Source organism: Nothobranchius furzeri, chromosome 13 (assembly GCF_043380555.1).
Source record: "Nothobranchius furzeri strain GRZ-AD chromosome 13, NfurGRZ-RIMD1, whole genome shotgun sequence".
NCBI classification, from domain to species: Eukaryota; Metazoa; Chordata; class Actinopteri; order Cyprinodontiformes; family Nothobranchiidae; genus Nothobranchius; species Nothobranchius furzeri.
The window spans coordinates 40,028,938-40,055,676 of record NC_091753.1 but is presented as its reverse complement, the minus strand read 5'-3'; the positions used below and the strand labels follow the sequence as shown (position 1 = coordinate 40,055,676).

General features: G+C 41.5%; 2 protein-coding genes across 3 annotated transcripts in view; both read right to left on the bottom strand.

The window, feature by feature from the left end:
• The window catches only part of sik2b (salt-inducible kinase 2b), a 48,002-nt gene extending 31,629 nt beyond the window's left edge, over positions 1–16,373 (bottom strand). Inside the window, exons 1-3 of the mRNA XM_015951522.3 lie at positions 16,019–16,373; positions 13,312–13,428; positions 1,366–1,429 (exon numbers count right to left, since the gene is read on the bottom strand). Of these exons, the coding sequence (XP_015807008.1) occupies positions 1,366–1,429; positions 13,312–13,428; positions 16,019–16,156 (319 nt within the window). The 5' untranslated portion in view covers positions 16,157–16,373. The remainder of the gene's footprint in view (positions 1–1,365; positions 1,430–13,311; positions 13,429–16,018) is intronic.
• Positions 16,374–18,215: 1,842 nt separating this feature from the next.
• Positions 18,216–26,499, bottom strand: laynb (layilin b). Of its 2 annotated transcripts, XM_015951523.3 has the most exons (7): positions 26,305–26,498; positions 25,316–25,622; positions 25,087–25,244; positions 22,998–23,042; positions 19,332–19,409; positions 19,107–19,224; positions 18,216–19,026 (listed from the first exon to the last, which is right to left on the bottom strand). In XM_015951523.3, the coding sequence occupies exons 1-7, from the start codon at positions 26,375–26,377 to the stop codon at positions 18,708–18,710; spliced, it is 1,098 nt and encodes a 365-aa protein (XP_015807009.1). In that variant the 5' UTR covers positions 26,378–26,498; the 3' UTR covers positions 18,216–18,707. The 2 variants fall into 2 exon arrangements, with proteins under 2 accessions (XP_015807009.1, XP_015807010.1); XM_015951524.3 differs by lacking the exon at positions 22,998–23,042 and having other exon boundaries at positions 26,305–26,499.
• Positions 26,500–26,739: the final 240 nt, after the last annotated feature.

Below are 26,739 nucleotides of genomic sequence, written 5' to 3'. Positions count from 1 at the left end.
TTTGTGGGGCTTTCCTGCTGCAATTTCTTCCACTGTTATCTGTGTCACACAGTTTCAGTTGGGCACCAGTAGCTCAGGAGGTTGAGCGAGCTGTCCAGTATTCGGAAGGTTGCAGGTTCGATCTCGGCTCTGACCAGAGAATGCTGCTGTTGTCCTTGGGCAAGACACTTAACCCACCTTGCCTGCTGGCGGTGGTCGGAAGGACAGGTGGCGCCCCTGTCATTGCGCTCCATGGCAGCTGTGGCTACATCGTAGCTATTCTCACCAGCGTGTGAACGTGTGTGAATGGGTTAGTGGCAGATTGTGTTGTGAAGTGCCTTTGGGGGTTGTAGAACCCTAAGAAGGTGCTATACAAATACCATTTACCATTTCAGTCAGCATTTGCTTATGTGACAAATGTTGAAGTTGATCGTTGTTGGTCTTATTAACCCTCAGAAAGATGCAATTCTTCAACACTGCATTCTGGCAGCTAACTTGGAAAAGACTGCAGTTATTTTAAACTTGGTTAAATTCTCTTAGAACCAAAATGTTATTTGAGAAAAACTCATTAAACTTTTATAATTCACAGATTTTATTAGGAGTATCAAAACCATTGCAAGGAACTTAAATGATTTAAGCTGATATGCCCCACATTCTCAGAACATCGGTTATCTTTTATTGTTCCCTTTCAACAGCACTGACGGACTCTTTTCTTTCCTAGGTTGTTTTTATTGGAGACAGAAGATCACATCAGATTGTAGGCCTCTCATGTAACACGTCTCACTCTTGTTACATGATATGAAACTGTTTGCATAGAGTAAATAATGATAAACCTAACAAATTCAAGAAGTTTGCCTTTGCAGGCACATGACAAATACTCTTAAATTCCCCCCTTGAAAAAAAATCAACCACATATAGTTAAGTTGTTGCAAAAAACTTGAAAAGAAATGATGCATTATTTTGCAGCATGCTGTAATCAACTCATGTCATGTACAGTAGTGTCTCAGCAATAACCTGATTTGATTTTCCAGCACCTTTAGTAATAAATTAACCTTTTGCTCTTTGAGGCTGCCTCTCAGTGGCCTTTACAAGCCATCCGTGATGTCATTTTACACAAGAAAACAACGTCAGCACATTTAGAAAACTGCTAGTGGTTCATAACAAGGGCTGCATCAGTACATTGTTCTCACCAATCATATGACCTTTGAGATTGGGGCTGGGACACCTGTGACAGCAACGAAAACTCAAAAAGACTTTGATCCAACTTGTTTATCAAGAACTGTCCTGACACTAGGACCAACTTGTTTTACTGATAGATAAACAGAGTAAATGACCTGAGTGATGTAAAACTATCGCTAATTAATAAGTAAAAGATAAAGAACTCACCAAAGATTTCACCATTCTTGGCATACTCCGTAACTAGATAAAGCATGTTCTTTGTCTCCATTACCTGAGAGAAAAGATAGACGAATAAACAGTGGTCAAAAAGGAAGGAGGAGGGAAGAAAGTACCACTTTAGTACAAAACAAACTTCTGCTGTAAAAAAAATGAAATATTACACAGTCAACCATAGTGGCGAACACTGTACATAGTGTGTCGTCCACAAAATTCCAAACAAACAAAATGCATGAATGGCACAGGGTCTAAAAATGGCATCCAAGTTAGAATGGAGGTGGATGGTTGGTGTTGCTGAGTGTATCTGTATAGTACTTAGAACCTCTCAGTCCTGACATAGCACTATGTTGTGTAGGAGGAAGTGAACCGATTTAGCAGCAGAAACACTCGGGAGATGAATAGAATTAAATGTGGAGTGTAGAATCAGATGGCGAGGGAGAGGATGAATCAGACACGGCGAGCCAGACATTCACACCAGAAATCCCACGCTCTTTGTTTGTGATCAATTTTCCATCTGTTAAGACGGACCGATTCACAGATTTGGGAGATGAAAGGAGGTGGCTCTGGGTTGCGCAACAAACCTATTTAGGTCTTCTTTGACAACAAAAACTGATTGAAATTTTTTAAACCCACGTAGTTGTACTCGGCTATGAACCGACAGAAACTAATTTGGAAGATGAAGGTTTTTCAGCAGAGAAACGTTGACTTGTCACAGCAGGAGAAGCAAAGGAGTAACTTGTAAAATTAACAGTGGCTCAGTTTCATTATGGAGTGCCAGTAAAGCAGCGTGAGCAGAATCAGGACCTTGGCACTAAGAAGCTTAAGTGGAATAAATCATTTATTACATAAGAACAAGATAAAATAACTATTGTGAAAAAGGTTGATTTTTATTAGCCATAACATAATCTTGTGTTTTAGCTGTGATGAAATAACGAGAGTTAAGAGTCAATTGGCGTCCCCTACAATGTTTAAAAGGGACTATATCAAGAAAAATCCACTTTCTGGAGCTTTTGACCATGCTATAGTTATTTCACCATGAAAAACACCCCCAAAGCAGTTTTTGGATTCACGCATGCATTTTCCAGCTGCTGCTTCTGTCAGTTCTACTAAGCTATTGCAAGTGGCTGGATAGAAAAGGTTAGGATCCTCATGCACTTCTCCTCTAGCCTGGCAAGCCATCTCATATATATGAATATGTAGTCTGGCCACGAACCATTAACAGCTCTCATTCGCAGGGTAGGATCTATGGGCAATCCACCATACATGGTCAAAGAAGACCCAAATACATAATTTTTCTAAATAAAGGACTCTAAATAATCAAAAGTTGATACCAAAGCGGTTTCAAATGAGCCGCCACCATCTTAGTTTTACACCAACATCCCGCCTACCCAACAGATATAGTGCTGTAATTGGACCGGCACCAGACGGTCCGGAGCAGAAGTTCGAATGGAGCGTGGTTAGATTGACAGGCAAAGCAAAATTATTTTGCTTTGGCAAAAGACGGTCTAGATTTCTAGGCTACATCTCCTCATGTGGTGTCAAATCCGGAACCCTCCTCCCATGGACTGTAAACATTAACACCCAGTTTCTCTGAGTTGCAAGCAGGGAGTTTATTCTCCACATCTGTGATTTATGTTTCCTACCTAGTTTGCAATTTTGATAATGGCTAAAACATAAAAATTCATTTTTGTCAGTGAGAGGTACAGGATCCCTGGTCAGTCTTCCTAAAGATTTTTACTACCACAAATTGTTAGATTTTATCTTCAGGAGCTCTCAAAAACTGAGCCAGAATGTGTTTCTCTGTGATCGTGATTTCACAGACTGCTTCTTAAATTCTGCCAGTATCACAGTAAATTTTCAGATGGATTTGTTCCTCAAACCGGCGCCATTCCAACATTAAAACCATTCAATGGTGAGGCCAGAGTGGCGAGTACAACCAAAATGCTAACTGTTAGCTGAATGGTTAGAAAGTTTGGTGGGTGAGCGTCAAGGACAGGCTGCGACAATAATTCATTCCAGCCACCTTTTTTCCATCAGAGTGGTGAGTTCGTGTGTGTTACTGGCTTCTCTGATGGGAGGACGGGGGGTTGCACTTGGTGTGTGTTTTACTGCTTCCTTTTTCTTCGGGTGTCAAGATGCTTTGCTGGGGATCTAGGGTTATTTTATGAAATGGGTGGAATTCACACATTTTTAGAGTACAGGGTTTAGTGGTGGATAAAACTTAAGAGAAAATCCCAGAGATACTTTTATCATATTACATTTAATACAGACAACCCCCAAAATGCCCCTTAAGGCTGATTTATACTTCTCCATCAGCTCAAGTATGGAGTCATGCACACAAATTGATGGAGATGTTTTCCCTTTGGACTTCTCCATCACGCGGGGATTGTTGCAGTTCCGCACCAGGACAGCAGAGGGCATAGTGCTTTTCTGGGGTATTCTGCCACCTTTATAGTCACGTATTTGGTTAAAGATAGTGCATTTTCTACAGTGTTTATGTATTTCAGAGACTTTTTAAACATGGACAAATTTGTCCTCCATTCTCCTTCGCCTTTTCAAGTTTCCCAGAATTTCCGTCCACTAATAAAATGCTTGCTGCTTATCTTTGCACTCTTTCAGTCACAGGTGAATAAACATTCAATTTTCAGACTTTTTCCATGAAACGTTCTTTAATCTGCTCTGTGTCAGTCATTAAATATCTTCGGCTCTATTTTTTGAGGGGTCAATGAGGGGTTAAAGGAAGCTTCATCCAGACCAATCACAAGCTTTTGGTCTCCATCTCTTTTGACGGATAGTTAAACTTGCATGGCTCTCCGTCAGCCTCTGCGAGCCCGGCGGAGAGCCAACTCATAATTACATCACGTGTCTCCGTACCCACGCAGACAGAGAAGCATAAATCAGACTTTAGGCCAATTTAGAGTTAAAGGTTAATTTAACCACCACCATTAACTACTCCTTCAACTCATCTTGACTGATCAGGTACATGAAGAAAACAGGACCAGGAAGTGCTGCTAGAAAAGCAGAGAAGAGCTGCAACAGGGGCCAGCAGGATAGAAGTGTGCATTAAAATTTGTCTTTTAAAAGTGTTGATGCTTCTAAATAAAACTTTAGAAGATTTAGAAGAAATTACTGAATGCTGTGGGAGGCCATTACTGGAAATAAAGGAAGCATGTTTTTCTGCATGCGTCACTGTGCCATTTTTACTTGAAATCAGCCTTCAAAAGGGGTGGAACCACACACACACACACACACACACACACACACACACACACACACACACACACACACACACACACACACACACACACACACACACACACACACACACACACACACACACACACACACACACACACACACACACACACACACACACACACACACACACACACACACACACACACACAACTGCATGCAAAATAATATTGACCGAATGATTTAAACTGATTTTTAATCAGTTACATTGAATGCTTTTTGTTGTTGTTAGGAGCCAAAATTGAAATTAAAATACAAATCTGATTAATTTTACAGCCCAACTCGCCACTGGTTCATAAAACTGTATACTGGTGCCAAGGACATTCACGTAAAAACAATTTAAAAAAATTTAAATAAATGCCAGTCATATTTCTGGCTGTGTTCAGCGCTGGTTGGTGTCTAATTCAGCATTAGTGTCTTCCTCCATTTGATTATGTAGTCATGAGCTTGGGTAGCTGCACTTCCTGTGGTCAATCACATGATTTATATCCTTGAACATTTTATGCACCAATAACAAACAAAATACAACGGACAGCAATTTTTTTTTCTGTGACCTCAACATTTAAGTATTTATGCATTTTTTTTATTACTATTATAATGAAAATTAAATTCTCATTTTCTTTTGGCATCATAACGAAAATACCGCCAGACAAAGCACTTTTGTCGTGTGGCGACGTCTGAATTTGCAAAATTCAGGGAAAGTGGAGAGTGGAACACCCAGGAGAGTCCGACGACTGATGTGAACAAAACAATAATGGGCGACTGGCGTCAGAGAAAGAGGCCACATAACACATGAAAAACAAGAGAAAGGGTCCACAGTTAATTTGTGTCTGTGTGCACCTTCATTAGCTTGGGCTTTCCTCTGGGTGGCGGGGTCAAGCCCAGTTTATGAGACACGAAAGGGACCAACTAATTGAGCAAAGATGATGGGATAGATAGGCCTGTTAGAAATAATGATATACTCCAAAATAACCCCAACACAAAGCTGGAACACCGCTACATGGTTGTGCAAAGATAATGAACATTTATTTACACTCTCTAAACAAAGCGGCAGGACCCCGGAGGTTTATACAATACAGTTTTTGATGGTGAGGCTGTTTTGTGACAAACAGCAGCCATCGCTGTAACATCAGTGGGAGCAGAGCAGAAAATCACAGAAATAAGGACAAACATTTTACAAACCAGTGTCCAAATTTATGCAAATCTTCTTACACATGCAGAATGGAAACAATCTGTTTGTTTTTATTAAATTAGCATTGGCTGATGGTGTCTTGGGACTCTTACTAGCAGACAAAATCCCTTCACTGCTTCTTCATGAATTGATTTGTTACTTAGAATTATCCCACAACTTTACAAATCAATTAACACGTTCAGTTTATAATGAAGAGAATAACATAACCTCCAATTAATATACATACAAAACAAATGTAAGTATTGTATATTTGACTATTTTATGTTCTGCTATTCTCATATGGAACTATATAATTATGGCTTTTATTCTCCAAAATGAAACACCCTGTAAGTAAAAATGATGTCCACAGATTTAAAGACCCCCCCCCCCCCCCCCCCCCCCCCCCGTACGACCTGTGATACACAGTCCAAGACTTGGTAGTTGGAGTTCCTGCGTTATTATTTTTTTTTGTTCTTTCTCTTTGGACAGCTGCTACTAAAAGAAGTGATTCGAAAAATATTCTGTACCAGTAAGTCAGTGACTGTAAAATAAAGTGGGCAAAACCCAAGAAGTGTGGCGATGTTTTAAAATGAACATTGACTGTTGATGGTCGATATGAAGAAGATGTTTACATTTTAATTTACTTGTTTTTGGTCCATAAATGTACGAGGACGACCTTGCATTAAAGCTTCATCAGAATGATTGACAGTTATGCGGACCAGTGATCCACTTGTTAGAAACAGATCCTCCGCTATGCCTTTAATTAGGACGGTTAGCAAACACCTGAGTTAGCTTCGTTCTGCTTTCTACTGATTCTGCTTTTAACGGGATCCGCCATTTGCTTCTTCTTGTTCACTTTCTTTTTCCGTTTCTCCACATGTTTTGATCACAAGTTTTGCTTTTCCCATTTTTTTTATGATATTTTTGGTCATTTTCAAAATTTCTTTGTTTTAGATTTTGTGAGTTACATATTTGTTTATTTATTGCAAGTCATATCGTCATCACAATACTAATCATTAATCCCCATTATCGCGCATTGCATGTTTTCCTAATTGACCTTTTGCACGTGACGTCACTCCACTCATGTGACCTCCCCCTTCGCCATGATGGATGGCAAAAAGACTGTTTACACCAGTAGAAACTCCAGTGAAGCTAGTCAAAACAAGCCAGTTTGTAGCCTTTTGTCACTTTTATTTAGCTGATTTGACAGTAAAATGGTTTTAGCTTGCTGCGTGGTTGGCTGCACTAACAGACAAGGATGTAAACTCAACTCGTTTTTTCTTTTTAATAACTTTGATGGAGACTGAGGACGGAGATGAACTGCAGCGATCAATCAAGCGGACTAGTGGCCTCAGATTTGCAGCAAACGTGTTTTTACCGGGTAAGATTAACGTTCATTTGTTTCACGAGGAAGACAGGGACAGGGATAAATGTGATGCGTTTATACTAGTTATTGATAATCCTGATGGATGGGGATTTCACCACAGAGGATGCGCTCAGTCCACTGTAGTGTACAGCGAGACAATTATTAACAATATTAAAGCTCCGATGTATGATTACGTGTGTTAAAATTACGTTATTTATTTATATGAGCGTCAGCGTTCAGAGATCTTCTCATTCCGGTGTGAGAGCAGCAGCTGAACCCGGTAACACCACCAGCAACAGAAGCTGGTAGGGATCCGGACTTTTTAAAAATCAGCTTTGGTGTAAAGTGAAACGCTGTTTGTAACATAAAGTTATAAATCCAGCGGGGTGAATTTAGGCAAAGTCAGCAACATGTTTACATCGGTGAACAGCTGCAGAGAGAACGTAAGCTAACGTTGGTAAGCTAGTTAACATACCGCTCTCTATGAGCCCCCGCTAGATGCACTACTTCTTCTGATAACTGAACTGGGCATGAAGTAGTTGAAGGAATGCTGGAGGAGTTTTGTTTTTGTTTTGATCGCAAAAACTATTTCAGGCTCTACTTTTCCCTTTGTTTAGTAATCGTGTCACTCACTGTTTACATGCTTTAGCCGTCCACCATGGTGGACCCACGTGATTAGGTGATGTCGGTGCAAAGGGTCAATATCGTGCAGCCCTACTTTGTCGATGTATTGACTTCAATGACAAGATACATTGAGTGGATTAAAAATTTAAGATAAATTAAAATCAACCAAAATCAGTTTGAGCAGCACGTAATTAGCATTTACGCCTAAACCCAGAATCGGCCCATCTCCACTACTGGTAAAAGTGAAAGTTTTGGAATTTGCTCCTTCTTTAAAAAGCTAACACAATATTTTGGTCAACTTCCTTTGAGTATTGTGCTTCTCTTTGAAAAGGCTAATGACGATTACTATTTAAAATGGCAATAATAAGACTAATCAATCAGCCATTACCCGTCCATCCATAATGTACGATGTAGAAATATTTAAAGTTCAAAATAAGTCAAAAGTGTCAAATACTGAAAAAACATTTACTGAGGATGTGATGCATTTAACTCAAAATAAATATTTAACATCTGGTTAGAGGACAAGTCAAACGCTGCCTTTCTAGAACCCTTGTGATGTGAATTAGATCCACTTTGTAGAATAGAACCCCACCCCAAACCTTTAAAATTACTTCAAGTGCCCTCGATTGCAATTCAAACATAATTATCTCTTTATCTCCTTCAGCCTTTACATTTGAACAGAAGTGCTTGAAGAAAACAAAAAGCATTAAGAGGCTTCTTGAGCTGGGGTTTCTCATACAAGTGCCTTAATATTAATCCTGGCTTAATGCTATAATTTGATTAAATTAGTTTAAAAACCTTAAGCATATTATTTTTCTGCTTAGCATTGTACAAATGGATACAGTCATTCCACCCATGTTTACATAAATACTCTTTTCTAACTTAGGTCCCACCAACTCCACAGAAACTGACAAGAAGTAATAATCTGTATTCCAGAGAAGCAGATCTGTTTAAATTGAGTGTGTGTGTGTGTGTGTGTGTGTGTGTGTGTGTGTGTGTGTGTGTGTGTGTTTGAGCACGTGTCAGACAGCAAAACGAGAAAATAAACTGGTGCAATGAGTTGCTTCTCATCAGGGTAAGAAGAGAGGCAGATGAAGTGACACACCCATCATGCCTAGTGCCTACTGTACAAGCCTGTGGTGGCAGTGCTATGATCTAGGGTTGCTGCAGTTGGTCAGGTTCAGCAACAGGTTGTGCTCCAAGAATGAAGTCAGCTGACTACCTGAACCTACTGAATGACCAGGTTATTCCATCAACGGATTTTTTTCTTCCCTGATAGCACAAGCATGTTCCAAGATGGCGATGCCCGGATTCATCAAGCTCACATTGTGAAAGAGTGGTTCAGAGAGCATGAGGGTTCATTTACACATTGATTGGCCACCACAGAGTCCAGACCATAACCCCATTGAGAATCTTTGGGGATGTGTTGGAGAAGGCTTTGTGCTGTGGTCAGACTCTACTAGGGCTGGGCGATACGGCCTAAAATCAATATCATGATATTTTGATGATTTCACCTCGATAACGATAAATGGACAACTACACGAATGTGCAGAAACAAAAGTTGTCCACTAGATGGGGCTGTCATGTGTATCAATCGCCTCTGTCAGTGTGTCCCAGGGCAGCTGTGGCTACATTGTAGCTCATCACCATCAGTGTGTGAATGTGTGTGTGAATGGATGAATGATACACTGTAGTGTAAAGCACCTTGGAGTCCTTACTCTGAGAGACGCTATACAAGTGCGGATCATTTATCATTTATATTATGTTGAGTCATATTTTTACGTTACTCAAGGTTAGGGCTGAACGATCTATCGTTTTTGGACTGAAATTGCAATTTCAAACAGCACGATCACGTGACAGTCAAAGCTGTGGTTTTAGCGGTTTTGACTGATCCAGGATCAGTTGTGTAACTTTTTTTACATCCGGGGTTTTCCCCCGGTGTTATGGCGGCAGCAAAAGCCAGCACGGGGGGGTGGGGGTGGGGTGTACCGTCCAGAGCCAAGCCCAACTCCACAGCTGACAGAGCTGCATGTTCAGGTTATTTTCCCTGTTTTATGTTCCCACACACAGCGCTGCTAGGGCTGAAAATAATGGCACCGTAGGTGAGCCCGGGACAGAGAGAGAACGTAAAGCAAGGGAGAGAGAGACTCCTCCCACATCGGAGCAAGTTCAGGCTGATTTCTAAAGCTTGGTTTATGCTTCATCAGCGCGAGTGCGGAGTCGCACACTTTAGTTGACTTGAAAGCTTAACTTCTCTTTTAAAAATGGCTTGAATGTTTCTGATGGCACACGTTAGTTCAAATAAGCTAAGGTGTCAGAATGTGTGCCTCTCTCACGGAACTGACGTTAGTGAGGAAAAACTTATCAGACAGCTTCGAAAATCGTGCAACCAGCCTGCCGCGGTAATGCAGGGAAAATTGTGTGCATTTTTCTGTTATTTAATACATTCAAAAGCTATTTCTACCTACAGATTTCCTCCATGCATTTTTGGAGTAGAACATGTTTTTATAAAGCTCCTCTCTAGATGAAAATCACAAGCACAAGTTGCTTCACAAACACGAAAAATAATAATAATGGGAGAAAATATTAATAGCTTTGACTGTTTTTATTGTATGATTAAATAGTAAATATTAATGTGAATGATTTGTTGTACTAGATTAGAATCTAGACCATATTTTCACTCAATCTACAGGATGGCTTGGCAGGCTAGTGTCGGATCTTTGTTTGCGGAAAATCGTAAATTGAACCAAAATCGCAATTTCAGCAAGAAAAACTGCAATTCAATCTTTTCCTAAAATCATTCAGCCCTACTGAAGGTGGTACAGCTTCTTAAAGAGATATCAATGTTGCCAACCTACACACATCTTTTCATTTTTTATAACCAAATTTATTGACATGGGAAAAATAACCTTGAAAAGAGTCAGAAATTTCGATAGCGATACATTTTCGATTTATTGCCCAGGCTTCGACTCTACCATCATCAATACAAGATCTTGGTGACAAATTATTGCAACACTGGATGGAAATTAATCTTGTGACAATACAGAAGCTTATTGAAACTATGCCACAGTAAATGTGTGCCGTAATCACAGCTAAAGGTGGTCCAACAAAGAGTGCGTGACCTTTTTCATTTGTTTGGGGCCGGGCAGTGAACACTGTACTACTCCCCCTTAAACATGTTTCATCCAGTTCAACAAGTGTTACATATTACATTCTGACCCCTGATCTCTGACAACAAGCCATGAGCGAGTTAACGGGGGTAGACTTTGACTTGTCCAGATAAACTAACAATCAGCCAGGTGAAAGATGTCGACATTCATCAGTTACTCTAGTCTGCGTAGTTTAGGACTTGGCTCTTCAGAATTTGCTGCTATGGTCGTTTCAGAAATGATTAAATCAACGCCTTTTTTAAAAGATATGCAAAACAGAAAAAATAAAAGTAAAAATAAACTGGATGTCGCTTTACAAAACCTTTGACATCAAGAAAGGGATTTGTTGGCACACAAACGTGGCAGATTGTGTATTTGTATCTGTAATTTCTTAAAACTTATATATATATATAAATTAGGGATGGGTACCTTTGACATTTGAATCAATCTGGTACTAATTCCCGGTACCTACGAATCGATACCGGTACTTAACGGTACCAATTTTCGATACTTTTGAGTGTTTATTATTTTAATTCTCTTTTATAATTAAATATATATTTTTCTCAATATATAACAATATTTGATAAATATCACGATAAATAACATACAACTGTTTGTCCTTGGGTTAGGATGGAATGGAAGCTAAGATATCAAGCTAACGTTATCTTAAACAGTTTATTTAGCTGCTGGAGCAGATTAAAACGATGATGCCTCACACTTAGATCGTTGTCACTGGTTTTGTCTTCACCCGTCACATTTAGTAAAGTGAAGCCAAACTTTAGAGCGCGTTCATGTTCTTCTAGTCGGGAATTCGGAGTTCCGAGGAGAAAGCGAACGCACCATTAGCGAAACGGAAGCTAACATATCAAGCTAATTATATTTACCTACCGGAGCAGATTAAGATGAGGATGTCTCACTTAGATCGTTGTCACTGGTTTCATCATCACCCAGTTACCCATCACATTTAGTGAAGTGGACCCAAGCTTTAGCCTGCGTTCTTTCTACCATGCTACTCTGTTTACAACTGGTTCGCAGCGAGCGACGACAAAACGCTCTTGCGCATGCGCAGCTGTTTTGGCAAGTTCTCGTTATGATGGACGGGTACCGAAACGAGGCACCGTTTGAAATGACGTGAATCGGTGCTCGGTCGGTACTATGGAATTCGGTCGGTACCTTAAAAAGTACCGAATTCGGTACCCATCCCTAATACATATTTTTTTCCCCTCACAACAATCCTTCTCAATCAAAAGTTACCTCAACTCTCTACTATTTCGTGCCACTGGGCAGGAGGTGAAATGATGAGATTCATTGTGACATCAATGGTGTTCAAAATATTCATAGAAAAATCATTTCCCTTAATTCACTGAATAGAGGAGCACATTTATACAACCTCTCACAACATGTTGAGACAAATAACAAGTCAGTTCTTAAATTCCTAGAATCTTCGATTTAAGCAAGACAATGAAGGAACAACCTACACCTTCACTGATTTGCACTAGTAGCAGTTTCTAAAACAAAGAGATGAAGAGGAGTACATGTGGTCACCTGTTAATGACCTGCTGTAAGTTACATTCTCTTAATGTGTCTGGCTTACTATCATCTCAGTTTCAGCTGAAAGTGTCGATCCATCACAGACAACTCAAGGCTAAACGCGGATATGATCTAAAACTAGAGCAATTTTCTTTACTGGGAGTGTATTAGGGTTACAAGTAAGTCAGTTCAATTAAATTTAAATAAAAAACAAGAGGCTGTTTCAAGGGATTTTATCATAAGAATCTCAACAGAGCTCAAATATATCCATGATGCTGTGCGATCAGTATCCGACCGAGCACATGACAGGATTTAGAGTCAAGCTAAACATTTCCGATCGAGCCAGACAGGAAATCAAACACAAAAGTAGAGTAAAGCATCTGGAAAATTTCAAATGAAAAGATCGGTGCAGATTTCTCATCGTTTAACGATATCAAAACATACATGTGTCACCTCCTTGACAGGTAAAAAGCACAGAAAGTAAACCACAGACCTCTGGATACATTTCACCTTGATTTTTATCACATGAACTGGTGAAATCACACTTGAGATCTTGGCAGTTCTGTGGTTCCTTGATTTCCACGTCTGAAAGATTTCCAGTAGAAACGGAACACCTCTGAGGTCGCAATGAAAACGCATTTATTACGTCAAACGCCACTCAGGCATCCAGTGGAAAGAAACAATAAAAAGATAAAACGGAGAGACGATAAGACACAATAGATCAGATCAAATAGAGACATGGTGAAAGTAGAATCCAACACTTCTGAAAAATCACTCATTTGTTTACATTTTTTTTTGACAAGTCGACAAAAGATGAAGATAAAAAGGTACAAAGAACCAACCTGATACAGCTTAATGATGTGGGGGTGGTCCAGCATCTTCATGATCTGAACTTCCCTGTAGATTTTCTCCAGGTTCACAGCGTCTAGCTGGGTCTTGTCAATAATCTTAATGGCCACCTGCAGAAACATCAACCATCAGCAATACAACAATAGTCAGTTCCTTGATGACATGTAGCTGAGGTGCTTGTTTAGGCTCATGAGAAGTGATGAACACAAAAACTAGCCGCAGTGCAAAACAGTAATTCAACAAACATAAAAACAGGACACTGTGTTCCTTTTCTAGCTTATTTTTGTTTTAGCTTTTTCTACGAATCGAATGATGGGATTAAAAATGTTCGGAAACCGTCTTGACCTTTAATCCAACAGGTAAATACATTCCTGTCACACTCACGGACATGAACGAATGTAAACAGCATCTTCGAACCCTAAACATCACGGGCATTTGTTGCTGAAGTCTGGTGGGTAACAAGGCAATAATAGCACCTCTCTGCCTGACTTTCTCATAAACAACAAAATCACCAGTGTGATCTGAAATGCTCCAGGCATCTGTGAGCCAAAAGGAGAAGTAAACAGGAAACCCCAGATCTCTGCACTCACACCACCGTTAGGTGAACTTGAACATTTGAGATGAAAGTCTGCCAACAAATAAAGCTGATCAGGGGGAGCAAATTTCAACCAACCAAACAAAAATCCTAATTTTCTTTTTCATAATGATTAATTTAACATTTATTTGGTCTTTGATCAGTTAGACTTCTAAAGGTTGATCAAATGGCGACAGACTGTGCAGCGATTCGATCCCTGGATGTTCGTTTTATCCTCCATCTTTATTCAGAGATATCCATCAGATCTACTCTGTTCATATTACAAAGGAATGTGTAGCTGCACTGGATGGCCACCTGATGCAAAAGCATGTTGCAGCAACAGATGAACTGATAAATGATGCCTGTATTTGTTCCCTTAACCTGTCTGCTGCATAAAAGCAGAGGTATTAGTCAAATAAAGAACAGTGCTGCATTTTCGGTTTTGTGTTTACAGTGAGCTTTAATTTGCTTTCAGTGGCAGTGAAATCTGTCACTTATCTTGAGCTTCCTTCAGCATATCTGACGTTGCTGCTCAACAATGAGCAGCTGAGGGAGTTTTAATAGGTTTAACACTCCATTATTATCTCCCTTGTCACGACACAGACTGGCATGCAGTACTGTATGGCATTAAATCCTGCAAAGAAATCTAAATCTTATAGTGCTAACTTGCAAATTTTACATTTCTGATGAATGCATCTTCGGTATTCAAACGGACTGTGCTGGAAACAATACTGAACAAGCACACAAAGCAAAAGACAACTCTTTAACTCTGCGAGTGCAAGGCCAATTGGAAGAAAAGGAGTTACAATGGGAATTTAGTGCCTCATGAAATAGTAAAAACAGGAAAACTGGACAGCGCTTAGGACAGACGTGGATCACTGTTGGACCAAAACTATGCAAACAAGTGGCAAAATGTACAAAATGAGACAAATAGGTCAGTTAGAAAAAGTAGGTTACACACATGCACATAAGCAACCCACCTATCTAGGGACGTGTGTGTGCATGAGCACAAGTCAAATCTGCTGTGTCATGTGTTATTAAAACATTAGTTTACTGCCCACACATGCAACAGGCCTGGCATCACTAGACCTAGAGGTAAATGGCTTCAAATAAATGTTCAGAATCTCTCTCTCCAATAACCTTGGTCATATGCTCCATGTGACCTCCTCTAGCAAATACCAAATACACGTCACACATTTTATCCACACAGCCAAACAGATGAACACACCAAGTGTCGCACAAGACATTTTCTCTCCCTGTTATTCATTAGTCTGTCTGAGTGTCTCTGTTTTTCTTTACAGTATAATCAGCAAAAAACAAACTGCACAGATCAAAGATTAAAATCCTTAACTTTTATTTTTACAAGTCTTTAATCTTATGTTCAGAACACACCCCAGCATGGCTTTTGTAGTGTGATCACTGTTTACAGTAAATTCCCTGTCTCTGTCATTACAGCAGAACGTCATGGTACTCCATGGTACTGCTTCAGTAAGCCCTTTTCTGCAGAGAGCTGACAGATGAACTGTTTCTTATGTGCTCGAGCTGCAGCGACTGAGAGCCTGGAGTGTTTGCGATATCAAACCCCTTTCCAAGCTATGCAAGGACTCAAAAGAGTCGGTGCATGCATGCCTGCAGAAGACTTTGCTTTCAGATTGCAGAGACGTGGCTGGCTGCACTGCTGGAACATCGCATCATTAGTTGGATTACATAATGAGACCACCAACTCCTTCTGCATCCCCAGATACTGACATGTCTTTTTCTTTGACACTGGGTCATTAAGTGAGAACAGGTGTATGATGTCAAGTCCGGTGTAAAACCGAGTGTGCATGTTTACAGTGTGTTTCCCAGCAGCACTGGCGGTCAGATCTCTTACTGGCAGTGAAATCCCGAGAGGGATGGACGTGCTGAAGCTCACTAGCTCCTGTACCTGCAGGGTCCGAACCTGTGGCAGTCATGTGGCCGCCGGCTGTTCAGCCGCCGCCCGACCAGAGTTTCTATTAGTGTGTGATGTCGGGACAGAGCCCCCCTGTCCACCGCGAAAGCCTGGGGTGTCAACTTAAAAGTTATATAACTCAATAGAACAGTAGCCCAAAGTTAGCCTTTGGGGCTAACAAGTTCGCACTCACCTCGGTCTTGGTTATGCGGTGTCTAGCCAGCTTCACGACAGCGAAGTTGCCCTTTCCTAAAGTGCGCTCGATGTCGTAGAAGCCCACCCTGACCGGACCCCGAAACAGCGGTTTCTGGACATTGTCAGCCATGACCATGCTGTTGTAAATGGGAGCTGTTTCGGAGAGTTCTGGGGGGGTAGAGAGAGACACGCGGAGGAGGAGGAGGGGGACCCACGGCCAGCTAGAGATAAAGACGAAAGGAAAACAAACCGCCCGCTGCCACCGCCGCTCGAAGCGTGTCCATTAAAAATAGACAAAGTTGATTTCTGCGTCGCCCCGCCGGCTCACGCGCCAATGTGGCGGCTCTCTCCCTCAGCGCGACAGGCCATTAGCGGAGCCACGGGGCTGTCACACCACGTTCTCCGGCACAATAGAGTTCTAATATTTCAGCCCGAGGTGCCTCTATCTGCTACAGAGCACACGAGTTGACTTGCAAAGAGGCATCATGTTCTCTGGTTGACGTGTATTGACGTCAAAGCCATAGGGGTATTTGTACAGGAGGCGGAGCCACGGAGCGACTCCACACTTCAGTGCCAATTGGTTGCCACGACAACCAGACCCACCTCTTACGTCAACCGGTAAAATTGCTGTTCTGAAATCTGTTTGCTCGCCTGGCCTCTTTGATTGCACGCATAGGTAACTTTGAAGTCCTGCCCTGCAGGTGTTTGCCGAGCGTTTGTCTGCTGCAGCTTCAAAAATGCAAGAGAAAAAAAATGTTAATGAGAGTCATTTGGTGCATTTAAGAGTGGCGTGAAACGTGCACCTCTTTGTAGGAGATAAAAAAGTGCTCTAATGTATTAATATTAATAGAGGAAAAAATGAATACAAATATATTCTGCATTTTATGTTAAAACATCTCGAATTTCGAGTACTTTTAACATGATTTAACATGAATTAAAAAATGCCAAAAATGGAAAAAAAACGCAAAAGTAGTTCGAAAATATATATCACAAATGCCACATAAACACAGACATTTTAAATAGTAAAGACACCTCTGATTGCCTGTGTAACAGCACCACCTGTCGGTGAAACAAAACAAAAAACAACACATGGGCCACACATTTCTCCTTTCCACTTCTTTGTACTTAATTATCAACCGTTCTAGTAATTACATTCAAACACACACACACATACATCTAAAGCATCACACACACTCCAAATTATAGTTATACAAGTACAAATGCAGTTAAATTCACCCATGTTATTATCAAATAAGGAATGTGACCGCAACATCTTGTAGCCAAACCATATGGAAATGACTTTCATGCCTAAAACACAGCCCACATTCACACTCAGAGAGTGTTCTCTTCCGTTGCCCTGTCACAGTGTTTAACAGAGCAGTGGACTGCTAAGCGAGGCAAAGGCCTCCGCTGTCACGCTCAGACTTCCTTAATGTAAGAGTTCCAGATGTGCTTTTGGCATTTCCTGTCTAACGTTCTCCAAGAACACACTCAGCCTCTCCTTACTGGGATTGCTGCATCTCTCCAAATCATGAAACCCAAACAGCCCACGCTGAGTATATGCTCAAGGATTTATTTTAAGAAATATGCATCTGTGTTATTTTTGCAAAATTACATAGGAGGCACACACTTGTTCAACTGACTTTGAGAGATCAGTGAAGGGATTGAGCTTCTTACAAAGACAAAAAAATAAATCAGCAATCCAACAGCAATAAGATCTATTTTGGTCAGCAGAGTTCTGTCATCGCTGCTTCCGAATGTACTGTCCTGTTCCCTGACACCAGGGTCCAAACAGGAAGCTCTACACAGGAATGACAGAAGGTTGAAATACTCCCATCACATCAAAGAGCCAAAATGATGCTTTTTAGACCCCAACCTTGTAACCTTTTGTTCACGTGTCACAGTAAATCCGGTGACATGTTCTATAAATCTGTCACTTTGGACTAATTGTGAATTGTTTACAAATGAGCAACCTTGTGGAGGTCCTTACATTTATACTTTCAGGGTTGCATGTAAATTCTCCCAGTTTGAGCAAATCTAATTCAACCTTCATGCGTCTGAAAATCAATAAATTTAAAACACCAACAGGAAATAGTTTAAACCTGGTGGCTGCACATATAACAAGTCTGTTAGCTTTGAAGTTCTTAACATATTGATGGTCACAATAAGCGGAATGGGTCACAGTTTCAGTCTCATTCCCTTGTTTTTATGTTTTTATTTCAAATGCTTTTTGTATTAAAAAAGTCACAACAATCAACAAATGTTTGCGTGACTAAAATTGGCACTTTTATTTGGAAATATAGTCTAAACATATATTAGCTGGAGTCTCGTGATAATTGCTACTTGCTTGTCAGTCCTGATTGTCTATTTAACTCTAAATACCCAGAACAATTCACAAATTTCCCCAAATTTGTGTTTATTTTGAATAAAAAAACCATCTTGGGATTGCTGTGGGTCTTTGTTTTGATTATTAGCATTTATTTGAAAGATTTTGAATATATGTTTATATGGGGTTATGCAAATATTCTGAGATGAACACCAGCAACACAAATCTAGTCCATATAAGATCACACAAACACACAGCAGTGAACAAGTACCACACAAATATACAGAATAGGGATACAGAATAGTACAAGTCTCTCATTCTATATTTTTCACAATAGTCAAAGACCCCAGATGGACAATTATTATCCATAGATCTCATTTTCCACCCATCCTGTCTGACCGCGGCAAGGCCGACCTCTGCAAGGCTCATAGATGTCATTGGTCACAAAGCCGCTCTCCTTGTCAGGACTCGCCACATTCTCATAGTCGCCATATTGGGAGTCATAAGAAGGAGTGCAGGAGTATTTTGCTGTCTCCTTTGCTGGTGCTCTGCAGTCCAGTGAATTATGGGGCAGTTTGGTTACATCGCTAAAGGCGTATGGTCCTTGTAGAGGGACTGAAGTTGCTGTGGACATCCACTGCTTTGATCTGCTATGGTAGCTTTCTGTTTCCGTCTTTCTCCTGATTGTTAAAAAGAAGATGCACGTCAGGAAAACAGTGAAAAAGTCAGTTTCTCTACTCTTCCGCAGCTCTGCTTTCACCTTTTTGCACGATGTTTGTAGCAGAAGAAGCCAGCGGCTGCCAACAGAAGCAGGACTAGAGCAGGAATAGTGGCATAGAGGATGTATGAAACATAGAGGGTGTTTTCTGAGAAAGACACTGAAAAAAAAGTTTATTTTGTTTAACTGTTTTAAAACACATCAATACGTAAAATATGTTTCAAATGAATTTCCAACAAAGAATGAAAGCTAGAGATTTTTATTTACCTGATGACTCGGGTAGTCCCATTTCTATTTTGTTAACTCCTTCTGTTGTTGAGAATATGCTTGGCCTCAGAGATGGAACTAGAGAACCGGAAATAAAACCGTTACATTTGACAACATGAAATGTTCAACTAATTCCAAAGCAGATGAAAACAAAAATCACTTAAATTTGGTTAAATATTTTGCACAACCTTTATGACTGTTCAAGGTCAATAATCACATGCAACAGCCAATTTGACAAGGATACGTTATGTTAGCAAGATGCCGCATACAGCAGCTCATTTGATTAAAAGTAAACAACTAAACCCTCGGAGCACTTTTACATCTAGAGCTCTTCTTTTAAAGGAGAGGAAGCTTGAAATGTGAGAAATCTTAATGTTTTCAACGTTTAATTAAAATGACTGGCAGTCCGGAACTGCGCTGCTCTGAGTGGCTGCATGTTGAGTAGCTCTGTTGACTATATGTTAGTTTGGCCTTTTCTTGGACATTTTTCTTCTAGTTTCTCAAGAAAAACAGTATTCTTTTGGACATTTCACTTTTCTGTTTCTGGTGCTGTGAAGCTTGGAGGATTTTTACTGCTATTTTTTCAGTTTTTGAGCATTTGTTATGATGCGTAACCATGGCAACAAGCTGGTTTACAATCGGGAGCAGCTGATTAACATTGGGAAGGCTGAAATAATACCTCAAATGAAGCCACAAATCTCAAATGAGCTAAAACGCAAGAAGCGAGGGTGCAGAGCGGGAGCAAAACGGAGACAGAGAAAGAGGAAATTCAAACCATCTCTTCCATCAATCATAATGGGCAATGTGAGATCACTGGCCAACAAGATGGATGAACTCCAAGCCCTTTCAAGGACTCAGCCAGAGTTTCGGCAGTGCAGTGTTATGTGTTTCACTGAGACGTGGCTGCAGGACCATATCCCCGATTCCAGCGTCTCTCTGCCAGGATTCCTGACTGTACGAGCAGACAGAGATCTGAAGAGGAACGGGAAAAGAAAAGGAGGTGGAGTGGCAGTGCTTGTCAACAACAGATGATGCCATCCAGGTCATGTTTCAGTGAAATGTCGTCTCTGCAGCCCAGATGTTGAACTCTTGGCAGTAAGTTGTCGCCCATATTATTTGCCAAGAGAGTTCACCAGTGTTGTCTTGGCAACCGTTTATATTCCACCTTCAGCCATTGCTGAAAATGCATGTGATGCCATCAGTTCCGTTGTCGCTAAGCTACAAACCTAGCACCCCAATGCATTTGTGGCTATATCTGGTGATTTTAATCATGCCTCACTCTCTACTACACTTCCAACATTTCAACAGTTTGTCATCTGCTCCACCAGAGAAAACAAGACATTGGATTTGTGTTATGCAAATGCAAAGAATGCATACATGTCCAAAACAAGACCTCCTCTGGGACAATCAGATCACAATCTTGTTTTTCTCTGCTCAGAATACAAACCACTTGTTCAGAGGCAACCTGTGACAAGAAGAACTGTTAGAAAATGGTCACCAGACGCTGAAGAAGCCCTGCAGAGTTGTTTTGAGACCACAGATTGGATGACTCTCGGCCAAGGATATGAAGAGGACATCAATGCCATGACTGGATGTGTCACTGACTATATAAACTTCTGTGTGGACACCATCATACCCACCAGAACAGTGAGATGCTTCGCTAATAACAAACCCTGGATCACCAGTGAACTGAAGAATCTGCTAAATGAGAAAAAAAGAGCCTTCAAGGAGGGAGACAGGGAATTACTGAGGAGTATACAGAAGCAACTGAAGATCAAGATCAGAGACAGCAAGGAGGCATACAGGAAGAAACTGGAGAACAACCTACAGAGGAACAATATCAGAGATGTCTGGTCAGGGATGAAGAAGATCACAGGCTTCAAGCAGAGGAAGGATTGCACAGATGGCAGCCTGGACACAGCCAATGAACTGAACAAGTTCTTCAATAGGTTCAGTTCAGGAACAAACCCAGCATCCTCCTCACCTGTCCCCAGCCAATCAGACATCCCATCCTTCATCTGATCCAACATTTTCCTGTCACACGCCAGCTCTTTTGTCCTCTAACACAGATATGGACTCTTCTGGCTCCATATTTCTGTCTTCAACCAAATCAGGAGATGCTGCTGCCCCATTAACCTCCCCCTCCCACCTATCTGTCTCTAGAAGTCAGGAGAAGAGGCAGCTGGAGAGACTGAACAGGAACAAGGCTGCAGGTCCAGATGGTGTCAGCCCCAGGGTACTGAAGGCCTGTGCAGAGCAGCTCTGTGGGATTCTGCAGCACCTCTTCAACCTCAGCCTGGCCCAGGAGAAAGTTCCAGTCCTGTGGAAGACATCCTGCCTTGTTCCAGTTCCAAAGAAAACTCGCCCATCAGTCAATGACGACTACAGACTGGTTGCCCTGACATCCCACATCATGAAGGTCCTGGAGAGACTCCTGTTGGTCCACCTGAATAAGCAAACTAGAACCTATCAGGACCCGCTGCAGTTTGCTTATCGCCGTGGAGTTGGAGTTGAAGATGCCATCATCCAGCTGCTTCAGCCAATCCACTGTCATCTGGACAAAGCAGGCAGCACTGTGAGAGTCATGTTCTTTGATTTCTCCAGTGCATTTAACACAATTCAGCCTGATGTACTTTGCCAGAAACTCCAGAAGACACAGGTGGGGACCTCAACTATCGCCTGGATTAAAGACTACCTGACAAACAGACCACAGTTTGTGAGGCTGAAGAACTGCACATCAAACCAGGTGATCAGTAACATTGGAGCACCACAGGGGACTGTACTCTCACCATTCCTTTTCACCCTGTACACCTCAGACTTCCAGTACAAATCAGTGACCTGTCATCTACAGAAATACTCAGATGACTCTGCAGTTGTCGGGTGTATCAGAGAAGGACAGGAAGCTGAGTACAGAGAGCTGGTGGAGCTTTGTGGCATGGTGTGGAAACAATCATCTGACCTTGAAACAAAGGAGATGATTTTAGACTTCAGAAGAAACAGGGTGGAGTCAAACACTGTTTCCATCATGGGAGAAGAAGTGGAGGTGGTTGAGGAATACAAATACCTTGGAGTTCACCTGGACAACAGACTGGACTGGAGAAAGAACAGTGAAGCCGTTTACAAGAAGGGACACAGCAGACTGCACTTCTTGAGGACGCTTAGGTCCTTCAATGTCTGTAGCAAGACGCTGCACATCTTCTACAAGTCTGTTGTTGAGAGTGTAATCTCTTCAGCCATCATCTGTTGGGGTAGCAGCATCAGAAGCAGGGACCTGACAAGGCTCAACAGCCTGGTAAAAAAAAGGCTGGTTCTGTTCTGGGGACGACTGTGGAACCACTGGAGGAGATAATGCAAAGAAGGATTCTCCAGAGAATCAAGAAAATTATGGACAACCCTGAGCATTCTCTTCACAAGACTGTCCGACAACGGAAGAGTGTCTTCAGTCAGAGGCTTTTTCAGTTTCGCTGCAACACTGACCGCTACTGGAGATCCTTCCTGCCAACAGCCATTGTAATATACAATAACTCTTTGATGACTTGATTATTATTATTATTCTGAGCTACTACAGCAATCAATTTCCCTCTGGGATTAATAAAGTATTTTTGAATTGAATTGAATTGATTTATAAAACAGAGTAGCCTTGTGCACACCCAGACTGTGTGGTACCTGCTTGTGTTTTTCTCCTGTCACCTGTAATGATGGGTACTTTATCTGCAAATACAAAATACTCTGATTAAAATATATTTAATGTCACGTTCCTGTTCACACACATTTGAAAATAAACCAAAGGTTGTAAATTTAAAGGCATACTTTTTCATATTTTTAAATCGTGTGCTAAAATGACCCTTTTCAGGGTTAATGAAGTGTCACTTATGGGCCATTCCCATCTGCACCGGGTCGGCCCGGGCCGGGCAGCGTAGGTTGTTTACATATCTGGGTGGCCTGGTATTTTTCTGGGCCAACCAAGGCTCATTCTCAGCCCTCTTCTCGAGGGGGTCTGCTTCAGGCCGACCAGGGCCAACACACCCACTGCTGACAGCAAATTCACACCTTCCATTAAAGCAAGCCTCTGATTGGTGGGTAGAATCAGCCCACATGGGCTTAAGGCAAGGATGTGTGGAATCAACCGGGCCAGGCTGGGGCCGCCCTCTGTGGCCACTTGCAACTTAAAAGTCTGATCCGGCTCCTGTTGGATTTAGAGAAAAGGAGCTGACATGCCTGTGTTGCAGTCTGCTTCCAGCACATTAACTGCATGTTTTAGATCATGAACACAGCTGATTTTGTTTAATTTAGTGATATTAATGAAGGCTGAGGTGATATTTCAGCTAAAGAGCAAGTCACCCCCTACCAGTCTTAATCCACTCCCACTTCCTGTTTGAAAAATGCAACAAATACTGTTGACTGAGACGGCGGAGCTGCTAACTAATACACAATGTGACATCATAATGTACCAGCTAACATCATAGTGTACCTCTTAGCCAATTGTGATGGCAGATTTAAATTCAAATGCAGTGCAGATACCAGAAAATGGTACAATACTGACAGTTTTAGGCAGAATATTGAAATTTTACCTGAGATGCACTAAAGTGCCAAAATATTGGCCACACGTGTCCACAGCACGATTAGACACCCATTTATATTGTTTATCAGCAAAAAACAGCTGATTTGGAGGTGACTAGCTCTTTTACCCCGGTTTGACTCTGAAAGCTTCAGCGGCGCAAAACAGCAGTGGAACGGTTAACTAGCAAACTTCAAAGAAATCCTTTTCACACCGAGAGTTTCTTGACAGCGGCACGGCTTCCTCGCTGTGCTCTTCGCTGGACTCGTGAGCTCGCAAGATCCCTCAAGAATTCAAGTCACAGTTTGTTTATGCAATCTGCCGTTAAACCAAAAAGACGGAAATCACGTTTGATGCCATATATGATGTTGTTCCTCTCCACTGCCGGAATTAAACCCATGAAAAACACACCGCTGCACTTCTGGAACGATGCTGTGAGTAAAAAAGGCCGTTGGGTCACACGTAAGTTTCATAAATATGAAATTGCATCGGTACCTTTATTTTGAAAATTACCGGGGACTTTACACTGAAACGGTGTGATTTCCTGTCTAGCCTTATATTAAATTGCGGAAAGTGACATGTTCCAGAATGTGGCAAAAATAGAACCCGACCCGATCTTTAATGGCACGGCGTGCCGTTTCTGGGACACGCCTGGAAACTGCCGCGTCGCTGCTGGATCGAAACACTCCATAGACTATAACAGATTCCATTTGAAGCAGTGACGTTCCGTGGTCATTCCTCTCCACTGATGCTTTTAGTGTGAAACTGAGGGAAGGTGTGAAAAAGACAACGCACAGCGAAGAGATAAGTTTCACTTTTGCTTTCATAGATGAAACACTAGGGGGTGCTAAATGCAAGCCAAACCTGCACAGCATCCCTCTAAAATACACAAACAAACACACTAAAATAAATCTCAATAGATCAGGATAGATTACTTTTTACTAATAAAGCTCTAGAAAAAGAGAAAGAGCACAGAAAAATCATCAGCATTCCTTTACAATCAAGAGGAAGAAGAGAAAAAGCTGCGCTGCTTGAACTTTCTGCAACAAGGGCAACATAAAGTCCCTCAACAGCAGTGTGAGAGTGGTGGAAAGCCTGCCAAGTGGTTTAAACCTGTACTGATATGAATGTGTTTGAAAAGTAAAAATCAGAATTTCCCAGCAGTCGGAGCCAGGTGCAACGGCCGCACGGGCTCACCTTCTCGGTATTTGCAGACAAAGTTGTTTTTAGAGCTGCAGTTCTCGTCATTCCATTTGAAAAGGAAATGAGCATCTTCATCACGAGGAGCAGAGGGCTGGTGGTACAAAACCACACACATTTCAGTACCGCACGAAGGCTCGTCCCACTGCCAGTTCCTGCAACACAAAAATAAAAAGTTTAGATTCATGTTTAAATGAGAAAACGTCACTGTTCCATTCCACTAAACCTGTATTTGGCTTTGCTTCCATCCAGCCAAGAGTACTGGGAGGGGCAGCCCAGATTAGAGTTCCCTGCACTGTGATGCTGCGGGCTGCGATGGAGCCCGATCCAGAAGTCTCCGTCTCCAACCTTCAGCTCTTGTATGAACCTCTCCATGAGGTGCTGCTCGCTGTCTGTCTCAACGCTGAGCAGCTCGCCTCCGTCAGACCTGCAGGCCTGTCTGGCATCCTCAAAGGTCAGCCTACGCCTGCTGTCCTGGATGTAGAAGGCCTTGTAGCACGGGCGCTCTGTTCCACGTCGACAGATTCTCTCCCCTAGAGACCAAGGGCAGCATCAGGCAGAAGAAGACCAGATGATAAACACAGTGATTTAAACTTTTCTGAGGCTTTTCTTCCTGTGGCCTCAACAGCACAGATTACAATACAGGACATGTCTAAAGTGCTTTAAAAACCTTAAACGTATCATTTTCTTTGATAGATCTGTAGGTGATGCTCAGCCAAATATTGTTTTTTATAATAAATCACAACTGGCAGCATGCACTTGTTTTTATTAAGAGTGGGGGTGTGAGTGAATATAAAGCCAGAAAAGTTCACTTTAGGTCAGAAGATCATGCATTACATCATTTCAGAACGTTTTTCCTAAATCATGTTTGTAATGTTCATCTCTTAAACCAGAAAGATCAGACTCCTTTTATGCAGCAGAAGTTATATAAACGCTGTTAAAGAAACTAAATTATCTCACTTGTGGGTTTTATGGCTTGTAATTCCAGGAGGGAATCTCTGGAATCAGATCCGTGACCCGAATAGGAAGCGGCTGTGGTTCTGCTGTTAAAACTCGCTCAAGCAGTCAAATAAAGCCCGAAATCCACCATTTTACTGCTGCGTGCGAACTTTTTCTGCAGAACCAAACACGGTCTATGCGCTGGAAATAAACCGAGTTTGCGCTGTTTGCGTCCGAAAGAGCGGAAAATCGAGTTGTCCCAAAGCGTAACCTTACCATTTAGTTTGGAAGCGGATCCAGGGTGGAACAGAACGGCGACAACGGTGCCAAGCAGCTTCATAAAATCCATTTCTACATGTTCCTCCGCTGTTCTGGACGGGTTCTGGTTAAATCACGTGTGAAGCCATGGGGCTCGGACCTTCTCAGGGCTGAGAGAACAGTAGATCTGTCACTGAGGTAAAAAAAAAAAAAAAAGTGGGTCGGATGTGGCAGCAGCAGAGGTTTTGCGGCTGTTTCAGGAAACTTCAGAAAATCCAACATTTTACATAGAAAGAGAGAAAAAAGTTTTTTTTCTGTTACACTAAACCAACATTAAAGTAGAACTGAGTGTGAAAGATTAAATCTCCTAAAATCCCATTTTTCCTTTTAGTAACTTTATTATGGACTGAATAGAACTCTTTGTCCGCGACTATCATGCGCACTGCATTAAAA